The sequence below is a fragment of the Mesoplodon mirus genome, assembly GCF_964341445.2.
Source record: "Mesoplodon mirus genome assembly, chromosome: 10".
Taxonomy (NCBI): Eukaryota; Metazoa; Chordata; class Mammalia; order Artiodactyla; family Ziphiidae; genus Mesoplodon; species Mesoplodon mirus.
Window position 1 is genome coordinate 47,397,489 of NC_138986.1, and position 19,267 is coordinate 47,416,755.

The window sequence follows — 19,267 nt, forward strand, 5'->3', positions numbered from 1 at the left end:
GTGCTCCTATGTTGGGTGCATAAAAATGTATAATTGTTACATCTTCTTCTTGGATTTATCTCTTGATTATTATGTACTGTCCTTCCTTGTCTCTTGTAACATTCTTTATTTTAAAGTCTGTTTTATCTGATATGAGTATTGCTACTCCAGCTTTCTTTTGATTTCCATTTGCATGGAATATCTTTTTCCATCCCCTCACTTTCAGTCTGTATGTGTCCCTAGGTCTGAAGTGGGTCTCTTGTAGACAGCATATATATGGGTCTTGTTTTTGTATCCATTCAGCAAGCCTGTGTGTTTTGGTTAGAGCATTTAATCCATTCATGTTTAAGGTAATTATCGATATGTATGTTCCTATGACCATTTTCTTAATTGTTTTGTGTTTGTTTTTATAGGTCCTTTTCTTCTCTTGTGTTTCCCACTTAGAGAAGTTCCTTTAGCATTTGTTGTAGAGCTGGTTTGGTGGTGCTGAATTCCCTTAGCGTTTGCTTGTCTGTCAAGCTTTTGATTTCTCTATCGAATCTGAATGAGATCCTTGCTGGGTAGAGTAATCTTGGTTGTAGGTTCTTCCCTTTCATCACTTTAAGTACATGCCACTCCCTTCTGGCTTGTAGAGTTTCTGCCGAGAAATCAGCTGTTAACCTTATGGGAGTTCCCTTGTATGTTATTTGTTGTTTTTCCCTTGCTGCTTTCAATAATTTTTCTTTGTCTTTAATTTTTGCCAGTTTGATTACTATGTGTCTCAGCATGTTTCTTCTTGGATTTATCCTGTATGGGACTCTCTGCGCTTCCTGGACTTGGGTAGCTATTTCCTTTCCCATGTTAGGGAAGTTTTTGACTATAATCTCTTCAAATATTTTCTCTGGTCCTTTCTCTCTCTCTTCTCCTTCTGGGACCCCTATAATGCAAATGTTGTTGCATTTAATGTTGTCCCAGAGGTCTCTTAGGCTGTCTTCATTTCTTTTCATTCTTTTTTCTTTATTCTGTTCCACAGCAGTGAATGCCACCATTCTGTCTTCCAGGTCACTTATCCGTTCTTCTGCCTCAGTTATTCTGCTGTTGATTCCTTCTAGTGAATTTTTCATTTCAGTTATTGTATTGTTCATCTCTGTTTGTTTGTTCTTTAATTCTTCTAGGTCTTTGTTAAACATATCTTGAATCTTCTCGATCTTTGCCTCCATTCTTTTTCTGAGGTCCTGGATCATCTTCACTATCATTATTCTGAATTCTTTTTCTGGAAGGTTGCCTATCTCCACTTCATTTAGTTGTTTTTCTGGGGCTTTATCTTGTTCCTTCATCTGGTACATAGCCCTCTGCCTTTTCATCTTGTTTATCTTTCTGTGAATGTGGGTTTTGTTCCACAGGCTGCAGGATTGTAGTTCTTGCCTCTGGGGTCTGCCCTCTGGTGGATGAGGCTATCTAAGAGGCTTGTGTAAGTTTCCTGAGGGGAGGGACTGGTGGTGGGTAGAGCTGACTGTTGCTCTGGTGGGCAGAGCTCAGTAAAACTTTAATCCACTTGACTGTTGATGGGTGGGGCTGGGTTCCCTCCCTGTTGGTTGTTTGGCCTGAAGCGACCCAACACTGGAGCCTACCTGGGGTCTTTGGTGGGGCTAATGACAGACTCTGGGAGGGCTCACGCCAAGGAGTACTTCCCAGAACCTCTGCTACCAGTGTCCTTGTCCCCACGGTGAGCCACAGCCACCCCCCACCTCTGCAGGAGACCCTCCAACACTAGCAGGTAGGTCTGGTTCAGTCTCCCCTGGGGTCACTGCTCCTTCCCCTGGGTCCCGATGTGCACACTACTTTGTGTGTGCCCTCCAAGAGTGGAGTCTCTGTTTCCCTCAGTCCTGTTGAAGTCCTGCAATCAAATCCCACTAGGCTTCAAAGTCTGATTCTCGAGGAATTACTCCTCCCGTTGCCGGACCCCCAGGTTGGGAAGCCTGATGTGGGGCTCAGAACCTTCACTCCAGTGGGTGGACTTCTGTGGTGTAAGTGTTCTCCAGTCTGTGAGTCACCCACCCAGCAGTTATGGGATTTGATTTACTATGACTGCGCCCCTCCTACCGTCTCATTGTGGCTTCTCCTTTGTCTTTGGATGTGGGGTATCTGTTTTGGTGAGTTCCAGTGTCTTCCTGTCGATGATTGTCCAGCAGCTAGTTGTGATTCTGGTGTTCTCAGAAGAGGGAGTGAGAGCACATCCTTCTACTCTGCCATCTTGGTTCCTCTCCCACAAAAGTACTCCTAGCTCATTTTTATTACCTTTAAAAGGATATTATTTTAAAGTCATCTGATCACCATCTCATTCTTTGACTATTTTAGCTTCCTCTCCATCCCTGTCTTCCTCTCCATCCCTACTCCCACCACTATCCTTGCTGACATCAAAATCCAGATGGATGAGTCCACCAGCTCTCAGACCTCTGGTTCCTTGAACTTCTCCTGTCCAACAAGCTTTTCCTCCCATCCACCTCTGTAATCCCTAGTATGACCAGACCCAGGTCTTGTCATCACTAAGAATACCTCTCCCAAATCCCAGTATCAAGCACCTCCCTCCCTGAGCACCACCTCTTATGTCACTTACTCTAGAAGGCACACTCCACCAATTCTCTAGCCACGCCAAAACCTCCATCTCATTTGCCCTTCCTTCCTTAAGGAGCTAAAATTATCAGTATAATCATTCTTTGCAAGCACCCTTTACTTCCATACCTACCTCTTCCCCTATTGTACTCACCTGAGAATTCTGATCCCTTAACCCTGTAAACCCAAGTACTCTCAGCATCGTGACCACACCAGAGAAGCCAATATGACTGGTGGGAAACCCACCTCCCCTTATATCAGTCTGGCTGGTGAATTTGCTTCTTGCTTCGCTGAAAATTAGGAACAAAGGATAATTCCCCTCATCTTCCCTCCCCAAAGCTACCAGTCTACCTGCATGTGTATCTACACTTCTACCTTCCTTCCTATTATAATTAATGAAATGTCCCTTCTCCTGTCAAAGTTTAATCCCTCCACCTATGCTCTGAATCCCATCCTTCCTCTGCTCAAACACATGGTTGCTGGGTTTCACTCCCAAACTGTGCCCTCTCTCTTCTGTTTTGCCCAATTCTTACTCTTTACTGAATCATTACTGCCAACATAGAAACCTACTCTAGTGCCTCCTATCTTTTAAAAATTAAAAAGAAGAAAAGCCCTGCTCACATCCCCTCTAATCTCTGCCCCATTACTCTGCTTCACAGCAAAACATCTCAAGTCATTTACAGTTGCTGTTTCCACCTTCCAGCCACCCACTGTCTACTGTACTCAACCCACTCCAAATGGGATTCCATGTCCCTTCACTGAGACTATTTTTGTCCAAGTCATTAGCGACCTCAACATAGCCAAAACCATGGTTGTTTCTCTCTCCTCAGCTTTATTAGCCCTGCCACTAATTACCCTTCCCTCTATTTTTAAACACTTGGAGCTCCTGTCCTGAGTTCTCCAATACCCCACTCATCTGATTCTTCTCCTTCCTCCATGGCCATTTCTTCTCAGCCAACTTTGCTAACTTCGCCTCTGCATGTCCACTATGTGGTAAATATTTTAGGCTCTGCAGGCCACATAAAACTGTTCTCCCTTATTCTTCTTTGTTTTGTTTGGTTTTATGTTTTTTAGAACTCTTTAAAAATGTAAAAAATATTCCTAGGGGGAGCTATATAAAAATAGGCCTCAGGCCACACTTGGCCCTGGGCCATGTTGGTCCCTGCTCTAGGTAATGAATGGCTCAGTGCTCAGTCTGGGCCCTTTTTTCTACTTATGCTCTCTCCCTAGTTGATCGCAATGAATCCCATGACTTTAAAGAACAATTAGATGCATGATTCCACAATGTGTACCTCTAGCTCTGAGACCTCCACTGAGTTCCAAGCTTCTATATCCAAATGCTTACTTGACGTTTTCAAGTAAGAACTCAGCGTGGTATGTAGCTAAATCACAATTTCATCTACCACTTAGATGTGTAACAGGCATATCAAACTTAACATATTCTAAATAACACCCTCTTCCCTAGTTTCACCTAGCTCAGTAACTAGCACAATCCAGTTGCTCAAATCAAAATTCTGGAGTCCTTCTTGATTTCTCCTTTCCCCTCACTCCCATTTCAACAAGACCTGTTGGCCCTACCTCCAAGCCGAATCCTAATTTCTGACCACTACCCTCTTCTCTGCTGCTACTCTTGAGTATGAGTCCAAGTCTCCTCATCTCCAGTATGGACTTCTGAAAGAGCCTCCTACTGATTCATCTGCCTCCACACCTGCCCCTCAGGATCCATTCTCTATGCAGCAGCAAAACAATCCTTTAAAAACATAATCAGATAACATTATTTATCCCACACAAAACCTCCAGTGATACTTAAAGTAAGAAACAAACTCATGCTACATGGCCCATGAGGCCCTAAGTGACCTTACTCTAGCCCACCTCTCTGACCTCATACCCACTCTCTCCCTCCTCACTACACTTCAGCCCACTCCTGTTCATACACTCCAACTCCTCCCTGTTTTTCAAACACACCATACTTTTCCTTGCCTCAGGACTTTTGCACCTGATATCCCCAGATCTTCAAATGGCTAGTGTCCTTGTGAACATTCAGTCCAGGTGGCTCTCTTGCCCTCAGTCACTCTCTAACCCATCATACCTGTTATCTTTTATTCAAAATATTTTTTATTCCCTGAAATTAGCTTGTTCACTTATTTAACCACTTGTTTTATTTATTACTGTATATTCCCACTAGATTGTGAATTCCTTGAGAGTAGAGACTGTGTTCATAGCTATGTGTTCTATCTCCTGAAAGAGTACCTGGCACATAGTGGGTACGCAGTGAATATTTGCTGAGCAAATTAATGAGTAAAGGTAGAATATCCATGGTATGTTTTCTGCTTATACAACTAAAAACTTTTTTTTCAAAGTATTGTTCCCCAGATGACCAGCCAAATGGACTACAGCCTTAATACTGTAGTCATAACATAAACCCTATGTGCTAGGAACTATGCTACATTCTGGGAGTATAAAAATAAATTAAACATAGTCCCTGCCTTCTAAGATTATGTAATCTGGTGGGTGGAATAATAATGTGAAATCATTACAGTCATGTGGCACATGGATAATTGAAATATGTGGCAACACAGCTCGCCCTAAAGTGGTTAGAGATGGCTTCATAAAGGAAGTGGTATCTGAGCTGAATTTGGAAGGATGAGTAGAACTTTTCCAGGTGGATCAGACAGAAAACAAAGAGAAGTTACTCCAGACAGAGAAAATATGTGAAAAGGCACAGGTGCCAGAAAAAATTACAGAGCATGAAAACAACAATCAGTCAAGTTTGGACCATGGGATGCAGTTGGGTGGGAAGTGGTAAGAAATGATGAAATTGGTAAGAGGAGGAGTCAGTTGCTGAAGCCTCGCTTAGGATTTGGATTTGTTCATGCAAAGCAAGTGCCTGATTTTGAGAAGGGAAATAATATGATCAGATTTGCTTAATAGAAAGTTCACCATTCCTGCAAGGTGGTGGAGAATGGATCAGAAGACTAAAAGGCTGGGTTCAGAGAAAGGAGTTAGATCGCTCAGACAGGAAAGGGCTGAGTCTAGCCCCTAGGAACACCAGCTTTGAAAGTCTTCTGCCTGGCCAGAGAAATAGGAGACTGGGACAGAGCAGCATCACAGAAACTGGGGAAAAAGAGGGTTTTAAGGCAGAGACTGTGACCAACACTGCTACAAACCAGAGACAGATCTGGTAAATACAGAAAAGTGTCTAATGGACCTGGCAGTATGGGGTCTGACATTGGGAACCTTGGGGCAAGAACCATTTCTGTGGTGAGCAGTTCATCAACACAAGAGAAGAAGCTGCAGGGGAAGCTAGAGTCAAGTAATTGTTTGTTTGTATTTTAGTAGGAACTTAAGTATATTTATATCTGAGAAGAGCCAATAGCTAGGGAGCAAGAAAACAGAAAACGGGCACTGAGAAAATAGGGCAGCATGCCTTGTACAGAAAAGGAACACTTTTCATCTTAAAATATGAGGAAGATGTAGCTATAAGTAAGTGTATAGGGTTGGCTGGGGAGGGAGCTGGGGGGTGGTAGCAAAGAGTTGGGGAAACTCCTGGTTGTCGGTGTTGGAGGCTCTTAGGGGCTATCAAAAAATGGTACCCCTTTCAGCACCCAAGTTCTAAACAAGTTGAAAAATAAACAGTAAATATTACGACCAAGAATATCACCTTTATTTCAGCTAAACTGAGGGTGTGGCTTCTTAAGAGATCTCTTAGCCAAGTGGGATTGCTGATACTCAATCCCAGAATTAGGCAGGTCTGCCCAAGGAGACCGCAAACACCGCAGGGTTCCTGGGGCGGGGAGGGGCTTCTCCCCAGGACAGCTTTTGCTGTGTGCAGGAGCACAGGGAAACTCAGCTTTCTGCTAGCTGCTTGCTCCCAAGAGCAGAAGGGTGGAGTTGAGCAGGCTCTGTATAGTTATCCCCTAAGTTGACCAAGCAAATAAACCACTCCTCCTCTCAGGGCAGAATAAGGAAAAGGTGGAAAGGCCTGTAGTTCCACTAACTGAGCTGCCTTCATAGGAAAGGAACATCACATTGGGAGCTGGAAAAAAGTGTTCCCACTAACAGTTAGCTTATGTCTTCTAAATAAAAAAGAAAATAAAGTGACCTGATGAGAATCGGAAAGGGGTGGGGGAAGGAATTATTATTGGCTTTGGAATGGTGACAGTGTTTAGAGTCACTATGTGACCGGGAGAGCGAATTCTTTTCAGCGTTGAGGGCCCAGCCAAGGCTGGAAGTCATAGGTTTGCAGCAGCATCTTTAGCTAAGATCATAGGTCTACTGTTGAATTGAAAATTAAGAGAGGTCATGTTACAAGGTGAGTGTCAGGGAGAGTAGTCAGCAAAAGAAATGCAGCTGAGAGGTCAGATAAGATGAGAACTGAATGATACCCATCAGGTTTAGTAACTCAGAAATCATTAAGTGAATTTCTGTGTTGGTGGAGTATTGAGGTAAAATCCAGACTGGAATAGGTCAAAAGCGTGAATTTAAAGGTGATGAGATAGAGATAGCATGCAGAAACACTTTTTTTTTGGGGGGGGGGGTCTATTTTGCTATGAAAGGGATAAAAAAGTAGGGTAATAACATTAGGGAGAAGTGTGGACAATGGAGGGTTTCTGTTTAGTTTTCTTTTCAGATGAGAGATGGCAGAGCATGTCTGAATTGTAGGGAAGCAACCAGTAGAGAAGGAGTTGAAGATGCAAGTAGATAAATATCTATGTATAACCTTTTAGACTCTTGTAGATCTGTCCTGAAACTTACTGAACTTCATAGTAAGGAGGAATAGAGATTATCTTTGGTGCTCCCTGGGAAAAGTATTTTAAGTCCCTCTAAATTCAATTCTTTTTTAAATATTTTTAGAATGCATCAGGGATTTATGCTGAAATAGATGGAGCCAAAAATGAACTACAAAGAAAACTATCCAACCTAAGCAACCTCAGTCATGATTTAGTTCAGGAGGCTGTTGACCATGCACAGAACCTTCAACAAGAGGCTGATGAATTGAGCAGGTAATATCCTGGTTTTAGAAATGCAAACATCTTTATAGGCTGAGTAACTTATTTTTATTCAATTTCACATGACAGGGTTGCTGGGATACAGTGTTAGCAGTTTGGTTTTAGAGTTGGGTTTGCTTATTTGTTTTTCTGTTTGTTGGTTGGCCAGTCTGAGAGCCAATTATTGTTTTTTGCAGTTGCTTTGGGGAGACAGTTTTTCGATTTTAAAAAATCTGTCAGATTAGAGACCTGACAGAGGGGTAGTTCTGTTCCACATTATTGATAAGATAACCTAACACATTTTAGTTATAGGGATATAACTGCTGCCCAAAATAGTATCAAGTAAATCAGATCCTTCTGCAAGGTCTAATTCTGCCATCATCACCTATTTATTTCAGAGACAGCATTAGCTTTCCACACCCAAGTGTCTTAAGTAAAGCTGGTTGGAAGTTGGCAATACGTGGGACTTGTGGCAGATACTCCACAGTGCCCAGCAGGAACTATTTGATTTCAACACCTTTAAGAGAAAAAATCAATTGATAATTTTCCTCGCAGTATCTAGAAGAGAGTCCTAAGCACTCATTTAATGTTAATTGAAATGTACTAAAAGATTGGCATTGAATTCATGACCCTGAAAAAATAGGTAAATAATGAGATCATTATAGAGAAAGATTGCAAGTCTGGCAATTAGAAACAAGGATCGTGAAGGTCATGAATAAAATAAGACCCAGTATTCACTTCTGTTCAAAACTTAAATCACCTTTCTTTCCTGATTGCCAAGGGCAGGGGTGGGAGTGGGGTTGGTGAGATCATGGGTAAAACCTTGGTGTGTGAGATGTTGTTGTATCCAGCTCAGTGTCATGCTCCCAGGAAATGTGCTTCTTATCAAGCCAATAAAATGGAACTTGGAGAAAATACTAGTTTTGGTAACAACTGTATGGGTAGATTATTATTTTTGAGATTTAATTCTGTGGCTCTCTTCGTTGTTCTTTTGTCATTTACTGACTACATCCCATTGAATGGGATCCCAACACAGACCTTCTCAACCCTGCAGTAAACAGTGTTCTAGATAGAACTTCTAAGGAAGTTACCCCATGCTTTACATGAAACATAATCAGAAATATCAATCACCCTGAAGTCCCTTTTTTATGTTTAGCATATTTATGACTACATATATTCAGGAAAACATCCAAATTTATGGACGTCTTCCCTTCAAAATGTGAATATTCTTCAGCATCTATCTGGTGTACGCAGTGATTTGCATGTTTTGCCTCAAACAGAGATAAACATAATTCATCAAGAAGCTTCCATTTCAAAAGCACATCTTTATTTTGTATATTGCTGTAGTACCTGTTTTGTGCCTAGTAATGAAAACAAAGTAATAAAGGCTTTTTGTTTCAAGCTCTTTGATATATCTGCTCACCACTCTAGCCAGCAAAATTTTTAAATATTAATAAAAATTGGTAACATTTTATACCTTTTATCCCTTTCTTTTAAAACTTCCTCAGGTTTTACTCTCTGTGCCATTTCTGAGAACAGGGGGTTGTGGGGAGATTTAAGTAGCAGGCATTTGGATCAGAATTTCCTCTGCAGAGCAGGGCTGCGTTATGACCTTCATGGGCCATAAAAAACTTTTTAATTATATGTCATTACTACATTGGTATAAAAGCTAATGTAATCATTATTGTTATCCTCATTTTTTTCTTCTGATTTTAAAAAAGTTAACATGAAAGCACCTTTGTGGGCCTCTAAATGGTTCTCAGCCCTACTGCAGAGGAGCCAGAATGATGATGAACTCAGACAAAAAAGAAGAAAGTTGCCAAGGAAATACAGGGGAAGTTCCTCTGAGCCTAAGCCCCGGTGTACAGGGACTGAAACTGGTTGGAGGAGGCTGAGCTCAATAGGTCAGGGTGGTGTGAAGAGAGGAGCCAGTGTAGGATCTGCAGTGTCATGTACTGCATCACAGAGAATCTTCTGAGAAGTTACTGATGAATAAAGTGATACTAGTCTCAATTTCTGGAATTGGGAAAAAAGTATGGAACTGGTAGATTTAAGACTGAATAAAATTAAGACAAAGGATTTAGGATGAGCTGCAGAAGAGGGGGCTGGAGTTTGTATTATAGAGGAGGAAGTGTTTGTCAATAGTATGAATTATTGTGTGGATACACTTACAGTTTGAAATTTCCATTTAGGAAATGGTTTAGGTATAATAAATCCTGAGATTTACTGGATGCCAGGCATGGAACCAAACATTACACATATTTTGTCCCTGTTAGACCTCATATGAATCCTCTGAGGCACATACTGTTATCAACCTCTATGTGAGGGTGTCCAGTGCATCATGGGTGTCAGTAAATTGTTAGAGGAACCTTACAGGGGCCAGAAGGGACACAGGCAGAGAACGTGGTATCAGGGCAGGGGTGGTTGTAAGATGAGGCTGTGCACTTAAGCGGGGGCAGCTGGGCCTCAGGAGTGAGACAGACCGTAACCGTGTTTGCCCTGGGCAAGCTATGCACCCTTCCTCAGAGCCTCAGCAACTTTTATGGAAAAAGGAATAACAATATCAACTTCATGGGTGTGGTAAGATTTAGAGACATAATATATGGAACAGGGCTAGCCCAGTATCTGTACATTATGCTCAATATGTGTTACAGCGTTTCTTAAAGAAAAATGTGATCTGTTATATAAAAGAAGGAAAAAAGATTGAATAGAGTGAAACCAACTAATATTTAACACCAGCTGAGGTTATGCACCCTCTCCAAGGGCCTTAGTTTCTTTGTCAGGGAGGGAATAACAATGCTGATTCGGGTAAGCAGCAGGTGGGGATGATTGTGGGTTCATTCTTCTGCCTCACGCCACCAAGGAGCCAAAACAAGGTGAAGCCTTGAGGGAACCAAAAGTAGAGGAATGCAAAGAAAATGTGCCCTTAGGAAAGGCAGCTTGGGAAAACCTTGCCCAGCCAGGTAACTTTAAATAACAGGAAGGAAGTACCTTTGGTCCCAGAAGTACTCCAATCAGGCCCTAAAAATGGCCCTATTTCCCAAGGAGGTAAGAAGGAGAAATAATGCCACGTTTGTTTATTAACAGGAATTTGCACAGTTCAGATGTGAATGGGCTGGTACAGAAGGCTTTGGACGCTTCAAATGTCTATGAAAATATTGCCAATTATGTTAGTGAAGCCAACGAAATGGCAGAACAGGCTTTGAACATCACTGATCGAATTTATGATGTGAGTATTCCCTTACTTTAACATTCATTTATATGTTGCCTTTTCCTGGCTTATGACTTTTCTGTTTCCTAATGTCATCTGTTGAGCTTCCAATGTAATACAAATGGCAGAAAGTGCAGGAGAACTAAGAAAAGACCATTTTACTTATGTTATGAATGTTGCAGTAATGCAGGTTCTTCAAGATGTGTCATACTCCAATCAGCAAATGCCAGTTTCTTTGACAGCTTTTGTAAACCAAAGTCCCTGAATAAAAAATATTTAAGACTAGCTCCTGCTGATAGAAAAGATACTTTATGCATACATTCAGATTTCCTCAACTCAAAAATTGTTTATTCAACAGCTTTTTCATGACAAGCACTTTGGTGGGCCCTTGGCCAAGCACTATTCCAAGTTCACTGAATTTTCCTCAAAAACCATTTATCTTGAAAATGTCAAGGATATTATTTTCTCATGTTCACATTTGACCTTGATTTTGAGCTATGAAAATGAAGCTGTATGTATTTTGCTTGGTGTTTAGCAGATAAACTGTATCATTTAAATCCTAGAATGATGAAAAGTTGATTTCTTCTGCTGTCATTCTTACTCTCTCCATCCAATTTCCTTGTAGGCTGTGAGTGGGATTGATACGCAAATCATTTACCATAAAGATGAGAGTGAGAACCTCCTCAGTCAAGCCAGAGAGCTGCAAGCAAGGGCAAATTCTAGTAAATATCTTTTCTTTCCTGTCTTCCTTCTGATTTATAGCTGCTTCCCTCCTTTTACACAGTGTTCCTGCATGTAAACAGAGGTTTCAAAATGCTAGGATTAAAGAATATATTATATTTCATCTGAATAATAAAAAAGCAAGTATTAGATATTTTCAAATAAATTATGGTTTCAAAAAATTCCATGTAGTAAAATTACATGGAAACATATAGTTATCCAATATATAGTGGATATTCTTGCTAATCAAAAAGGCTAATTAATAGAAACCTACTATGAATGCCAATTTTCAAGAAGATAGTACCATAAAATACACTTTAACCCTAAAATTATATTGCACATAATGTAACCTTCCTTGAACAATTCACAAGGCCCTTTAAAATTTTACCATGAAGGGATGGGTCAGCACTGTGAGAGTCAGGAGGACAGGGTACCACAAAGCCATCTGGTTTTTTGCACTTTCTTGTAGTTTGTGTTATACAAGTTTGCTGTATTTAGGACAAGCCTAATGACCATATGGAAAAAAAGCACTTCCAAAGGCTAGTGTCTGCACCTGCTAAATCAAGCACATCCCAGAGTGGGAGAGGGAGGAAAAAATAAAAGTGAAATCATTTCAGTTAGTTTTGAATCTTATGAGTTACTCTTGAAAACAATCAAACTAAGAATTTTACTAAACCTTACTCATCTCTGAGGTAATGAGCTCATTCCTAAGGATATTCGAGCATTGACTAATGAGGTTGGAAATCCATTATCTAGCTAACTTCTACCACCTAAAAACAAAGACCAAGTTTGAAACTGAAAATTTCATGTGATTTTATCAAAGCAATTAACTTGAAGTCTAACTGTACATTTTCTCTCTTTTTTAAATGTAGAGCCATTATATACAGAAAATAAATGCATTTGTTTTTCATATGCAGACTAACTATTTAATTACCATAAAGCAGCTATTATCTGGGTAAACAGACAATAAAAATGTTGTTTCTTCATTCTAATTAATTCATTATACAAGTTTAGTCTTAAACGTGCTCTTTAGAAAAGAATTAGAATGTTAGCAGTAAAGAATTAGAATACTTATATTAAAATATTTTTGGATAAATGTTGTCATACGTATGTATTGCTTTTGTTTGTGAAGACCAGAGTATGTGGGTCTTTACGATGCAGTGACTTAAATATTTTATTCTCCTTGATAATTTGCAAAGTATTTTCTCAATCCTGTCATTACTGATTTGTTGAACCTCATGAAAGCAATTTTTCTATTCTGATAATGCTGTCTCTTCAAAGTTCCATATTTTATGTGTAGATAAACCTCTCTGCTTTGATCTCTTTGAATATTTTTCAGATCTGGTCACCTATTTCATGATCTTGTTTGGTTAAACCCCTTCATATGTTTATTTGCCAAAGGGACACTGATGGGGAGTTAGGACTGTGTGGATCAGAACTTGCCTCCCTTTAGAAAATATGCATGTTTGTAATATAAATTCAGATTTTCAAATTGAACCATATTTCATCTATTGAGTTACACTGTAATTTCAGATTACTATTAATTCATTTCCAAATGAATTTCAATGATCAGTAATCTTTATTTACCAGATTTCCTTTTTTTCATTATCTATATCAAATAGCCATCTGTAATAAACTCAGGAAGCTGCTGTCTTTTAAAATCTTCTACTGAATTAATTTGTAAAATGAAAAATGTCTATGTAAGACAGTGGGTTCCAAATAGGACAGACTTTTTATGAGGCATTTCTTCTTATAAACATCCAGCCCCAAATAGACTTTCTTTCTCCTATTTTATCAAAAGCTCCAAATACAGTTAAATATATTCTTTCTCAGTATATCAGCCAGTGTTTTTTGCAGTAACAAGACCCAAAAGGAAGAGCTGAATAGATTGCTTGTATCACAATATTCAAAAATTGAAACTAAAAGAGGGAGAGAGGGTGCAAAATAACAACAAAGTATGTTTAAGACCCTCCTTGAATTCTGGGAAATTATTGGCACTACCCAGAGGAAACAAGAAAGAAATGCTTGTACTTTGGTTACATTGTACTTGGTACAAGTACATTGACAGAATCATCTAAGCATCACACATATATACCCATTATGTACATGTATGGGGAAAAGATAACTGAACAATAAACCAAGCACACCAAGACTGTATAATTGAAAAGAGACAGTATACCATGGGAGAGTATATATTTGCAAGCCCATTGGAGAGAAAGAAAAGAAGGGGAAGTGAAGAAATTATTTTTTTGTTTGTAAAGAAACATACATTTCCTGATTCTTTGGAAGTAAACAAAGCATGAAACAAGAATTCTTGGGAAAGTTGATCCTTCAGTTCAGGTGACAAGATATTATATCATGACCTGTTTAGATTTGTGCCAAGGTAGCCCCAGTTAGGGTCTATGCTACAAGTATATTTTCAAGAATAATTTTTTAAGAAAAAGACTAATTATCGAAACTGATGCAAGAACGAATAGAAAATCTGATAGAACTGTATGTACATACATGTGTATAATAAATCTAATCAGTAATTAAGCCCTCCCACAAAGAAATCTGAAGGCTCAGATGGCTCCACCAGTGAATTCTCCAAAACACTTAAAGAAGAAATAACACCATTAGTACATAAGTTCTTCCAGAAAATAGAAAAGGAGGAAATACTCTCTTTTTTCTGTGAAGCAACAAAACTTAGATATCAAAACCTAAGGACGTTATAAACAAGGGAAAATATAAGCCAAATTCTCTCTTAAACAGAGATGTGAAACTCCTAATCAGGATATTAGCCAATCAAATCTAGCATACATAGAAATGGTAATACATGACCAAGTTAGGTTTATTCCAGGATTTCAATGATATTTTAACATTTAAAACATCAGTAGCAATTCACCACCACATTTATAGAACATAGGAGAACATTCATATGCTTATCTCACTACATGCAGGAAGATCATTTAACAAAACTCGCTACCCACTCATGTTTTAAAAAAACTCATAGCAAACTAGGAATAGAAGGAAACTTCCATAATCTAATAAAGAATAATAAAATAATATTCAACAAACCAATATTCATACTGAAATATTGAAAGCTTTTCCATTAAGATTGGAAATAAAACAAGGATTCCCCACATTATCAATTCAATGTGTAAATATCCAGTTTAATTCTATGTAAAACAATTAGAAATTAACTGTTTTTAAAATAACACCATTTGCAATAACATAAATTACCTAGGAATAAATCTGATGCAAGATGCTAAGATCTTTACACATAAAACTTTAATACGCTACTGAAGAAATTAAAAGATGATCTAAATGAGATCAAAATGAGAATTTAGATCTAAGGAAGAATAAATAAAAACTGTTCATTAAGTGGAAGACTTGAATTTGTAAAAATAACAGTTTCTGCCAAAATTTATCTATAGATTCAATATAATCTCAATTAAAGTACGAGAACTGTATATACATATACAGGATGCTTCTAGAATTTCTTTGGAAATGGGGGTAGATGGGGGTAGGCAAGAATAGCCAGCACAGTCTTGAATTTAAAAAAAAAAAAAACTGGAAGACTTAAACTACCCAGTATCAAGACTTACAACTGTACAAAAATTAAGACAGAGATACAAAAAGATATAAAAAATTACAATACTCTATCATTTCTTTTGAATAAAGCTTAAAAATAGACACAACTAACAGATGGAGATAGGATTCAGAATAGTGGTCACCTTTGGGTAATCATGGAGGTCCCAGGAGACCGTAACGGGCTAATAATGCTTTTAAAAATGCTTTTCTTGACCTGGGCGCTGGTTATATTTTGTGTTCAGTTTGTGAAAACTCATCAAGCTGTACACTTATAATTGTGTACCCTTTTCTAGATGTGTGCTGTGTATCAATTAAACTTTATTAAAACAATCAAGAAAAACTAATTAATCTTACCTAACCAGTTATCACCGTAGGCATAGATAGGTCTTTTCAGCTCTTTACCAGTCGTGCTGCTCGTGGTTGTTAGTCACAGCAGTGCTATATTTTTCAGTCAAAAAAGTTACCCATTATCTGTACATCCGTGTGAGTTACTTTATGACATCCTAAAGCACTCCCAAGCAGTGTTACAAGTTTTCTGCAATCCTTTACCTCTGAGTTGAAATGCCGCTTTGGTGTTCTATGTTTATATCATATTCAGAATATTGCAGATGACTTAGTGGTACAAACCAGAATTTTCCTTGTTGCAATGGAGATTTCTTCCCTGGCATCTTTGCCCTACTTGTACTTTTTTTGGCTTCTTCACAGGCAATAACGAGGCAGTGGCTGACACCAGTAGGCGCGTGGGTGGAGCCCTAGCAAGGAAGAGTACCCTCAAAAACAGATTAAATGATGCCATTAAGAGACTGCAAGCCACAGAGAGAGGTGAGGATCTCAGGGAGAACTTAAGGCTCATCTGTTTGTTCACTAGTATTAAGGTAAACCTTTGAGGAAAGAGTAGGTGATTCTTTGCTTATTAATCTTTTTATAAATAAATATTGCTTTCTGATGACAAAAGAAACAATGTTTATCTCACACACGCACACACATACACACAAAAGTCCTGGAAAATAATAAAAGCTGTAGTCACATCACCTAGGGGTGACAATTAAATCTGACAGCATTTTCCTCCAATCTTGTGTGTATGTGTGTGTGTGCACGCGTGCATATCAATGAGATCATGATGTTTATACTATTTGGTAACCTACTTTCTTGTGAACATCCTTTTTCATTAACAAATATGCCCTAATTTGGTTATTGGGTTTCTCTGGCCCCAGCAGTAAACAGCTACTCTCTGTTACATGTCATGTCGTTCTTATAGTGCAAGCAGGGAGACCACTGAGCCAGAGAGAAAAACAAGAGCACTCATGCTGCCTAATCTGGAACTACAGTGGTATCTTAGAAAGATGTGATTGGGCGCATAAGTGCCTTTCCCGGCATAGTGAAAGTTAACACATTGCTGCTGGTTGTGGTGTTTCACTACACAGAGCAAATTCAGCTACACAACTACAGGATGCAAAAGCCCTGGCCAGAAGGGTGCATCAGCATCATCAGAGCTACCACATGCTAAGCACTGGGCTGTATTTTACAAACATTATCTCATGTGGGCAAGTATTGCTGTTGCCTTTAGGCTGATGTGAACCCTGAAGCTTGTCAAGGTGGGCGAACTTGCTCCGAAAGGCACAGCAACAAAAAGAAGCAGACCCAGGATTCAAAGCTACATCCATCAGAGTTCAGAGCATGTGGGGTTAAGTTAAATGTTTCTCCAGTTAAAAATAATTAAAGCTACAACCTCACCTGAGTGATTTTTAATTGTTTTTATTACAGAAATAATACATGACCATTATAGAAAAATTAGAAATTATAAATAAGAGAAAGAAGAGAAATCTTTTATAATCTCATTACCCAGGAAAAAATCATTTTGTTGTAAACATATTTTTATTTTAAATATATAACAAAAAAATTTTCACTATAGATCTCTTTTGAAACTTGCTTTTCTTATTCAAAAATACCTTTACTTCTGTATTAGAGCATCATTTTTATGGCAGAAGGTGTCCCACAAAGAAGAAAGTGATATTTACAATGCATTTCAGACATAGGCATTTTATGAGTTAGTATCTCATATGCATTTTCTATAGCTTCCTCACCAGGTCTCTAACCTGAAGAAATACTACTCTTTTTTTTTTTAATTTCCCTTTAATTTGGAAATGTTTTAAATGAACGACATGATTTTAATGAGACTTTAGAGTTTTTCAATCTCACTTGTTAATACTATTTACAGTATTCTAGTGCACCTGACTTATACCATAACTAACATTTATTTAAAGATCTCAGTTTGGCTGAAAAGCCTGAATTTGAGGTCTCTTTCATCCCAGTGATGAAATGGATATTCATGACCCCGTCAAATGTCCTACTTCTTTGCAAAGTAAATGTCCTTGTGCTCTGTGTGAAGGTGACGCTCAGCAGCGCCTGGGTCAGTCGAAGCTGATCACCGCAGAAGCTAACAAGACCACAGTGGAAGTCCAGCAGGTAGCCGCCCCGATGACTAACAGTCTAACCAACTGGTCACAGAATCTTCAACAGTTTGACTCATCTGCTTACAACACTGCAGTGGACTCTGCCAGAGATGCAGGTATCACTTAGTAACTTCACAGTTTGCATCCAATTGAGGAATTGGCCATTAAACCCTACACATCTTTTGTTAAGAAGCAATTTTTTTCATTCAAGTTTTAGATTGGAATATTGTAGAAGTTAGCTTAGAAAAGGATAAAAGCTTTTGCTCAGTTCACCTATCAATATATATGTATGTGTGCGGACATAGGAAATATATGTATTTCCCATAAATAAACACCAGACAGACTGGTTGAGTCAGTTTTTTTCTGCGTGAAATAATGGTAACACTTGTTTTTATCAATGTAAGATTGATTCTTTGGGGAAGAAGGGCAATCACCTGTTAGAGTAAATATGTTAACAAAATATTGGTTTGCTTTTAGGAAAAAAGCTTACTAAACAGCACTGCTGTTACTAAACATCATGCTTTTTCCTTACCTGAGTAAAGCAGGTTATTACCAACAAGTACTGACTATGGCCAAATAGAACTTTAGCTTCCCATTAAGAAGTAAAGTCTGTTGGCCAACTTGAATATAAATATATAGTAATGAAGATGAAATATGTTGATATCTATCTAATTAATTTAGTTATACATAGATATTAAAATCACATATTACTTGAGAATTTTTTTCCAGTCTCATATTTTTATTCCATCTTTTCGTACCTCCTAAATATCAATGTCTTTGTCATGATTAGAACTTCCAGTTCTCCAGAATGGTTTTGCAGACCATATTCCCTTCACTTCCATCTGGATTAAGAACCAACTTTTTAAATCCACGTATGGATTTGTCCATCGCTAGAAATTTTATCCCAGGGCACAATATCCATTCCTGTAACAGGAAGATAGCTCTTTCATACTCATCTTTTAAGTATATATTCATGAGCCCTTCATGTAACCACTCAATTTCTTTTGAAACTTAATCTTTAAAAAATTTGCCTACATGATATCCAGTATTTACATTTGTAAAGATATTGCCTCAGGAATATTTACTAAATGGGTGTTAATTTTTTTTCCTCCTTGTTCAGTCCCATCAGTGATTCCAGTAACCATCTAGAACTAACACTGATTGTGTGCTTTCCTCAAATAGCATTTTGTGGTTCAAAACAAAGTAAATGAAAAAGCATACCATAATATGAGACTTCATAAAGACTCTAAAGTGGCTCCCTTTCTCTGAGAGAATTGAGGGTAGAGAAACCCTGTTTTGTACACATTTTCATAATCAGCATTTAATGTAATGCTTTAAACATACTTTATTGCCTCTGATGTTGAAGACTATTATACTATAACAATAGCCATTTTATAGCATAGCTATTGTGGTCAGGGATCCAAATAACAAATATTTACCGCTGTATTAACAAATACACTAAATGATAGTAGCTATTATTTACCTGATTTCATTCCTTTTGCTGGAGAAGCACCTTGTTTCCTAAGTACAGAAAAGAAAAGTTTCCTGGGTCCTCACTGACATATTCTCCTGAATCTGAGTTTAGTTTGGCTCCAGGAAGAGGCTTGCTTTTGTTCAGCTGCTAATGCTCAGTGACCATGCCCTACCCTTAGATGGGAGTTTGCCCAAAGATATTTATGTTCAAGTCCAGTGGTTCTCAAACACTAGTGTGCATCGGAATCACCTGAGCCCCACCTCCATGTTGCTGGTCT

At 38.6% G+C, this 19,267-nt stretch overlaps 1 protein-coding gene across 3 annotated transcripts in view; it reads left to right on the forward strand.

The window, feature by feature from the left end:
* The window catches only part of LAMA4 (laminin subunit alpha 4), a 182,329-nt gene that overhangs the window by 128,783 nt on the left and 34,279 nt on the right, over positions 1–19,267 (forward strand). For all 3 annotated transcript variants that reach the window (XM_082633279.1, XM_082633278.1, XM_082633280.1), the window contains exons 14-18: positions 7,426–7,574; positions 10,647–10,788; positions 11,396–11,492; positions 15,769–15,885; positions 17,453–17,632. In XM_082633279.1, coding sequence (XP_082489405.1) covers positions 7,426–7,574; positions 10,647–10,788; positions 11,396–11,492; positions 15,769–15,885; positions 17,453–17,632 — 685 coding nt within the window. The remainder of the gene's footprint in view (positions 1–7,425; positions 7,575–10,646; positions 10,789–11,395; positions 11,493–15,768; positions 15,886–17,452; positions 17,633–19,267) is intronic.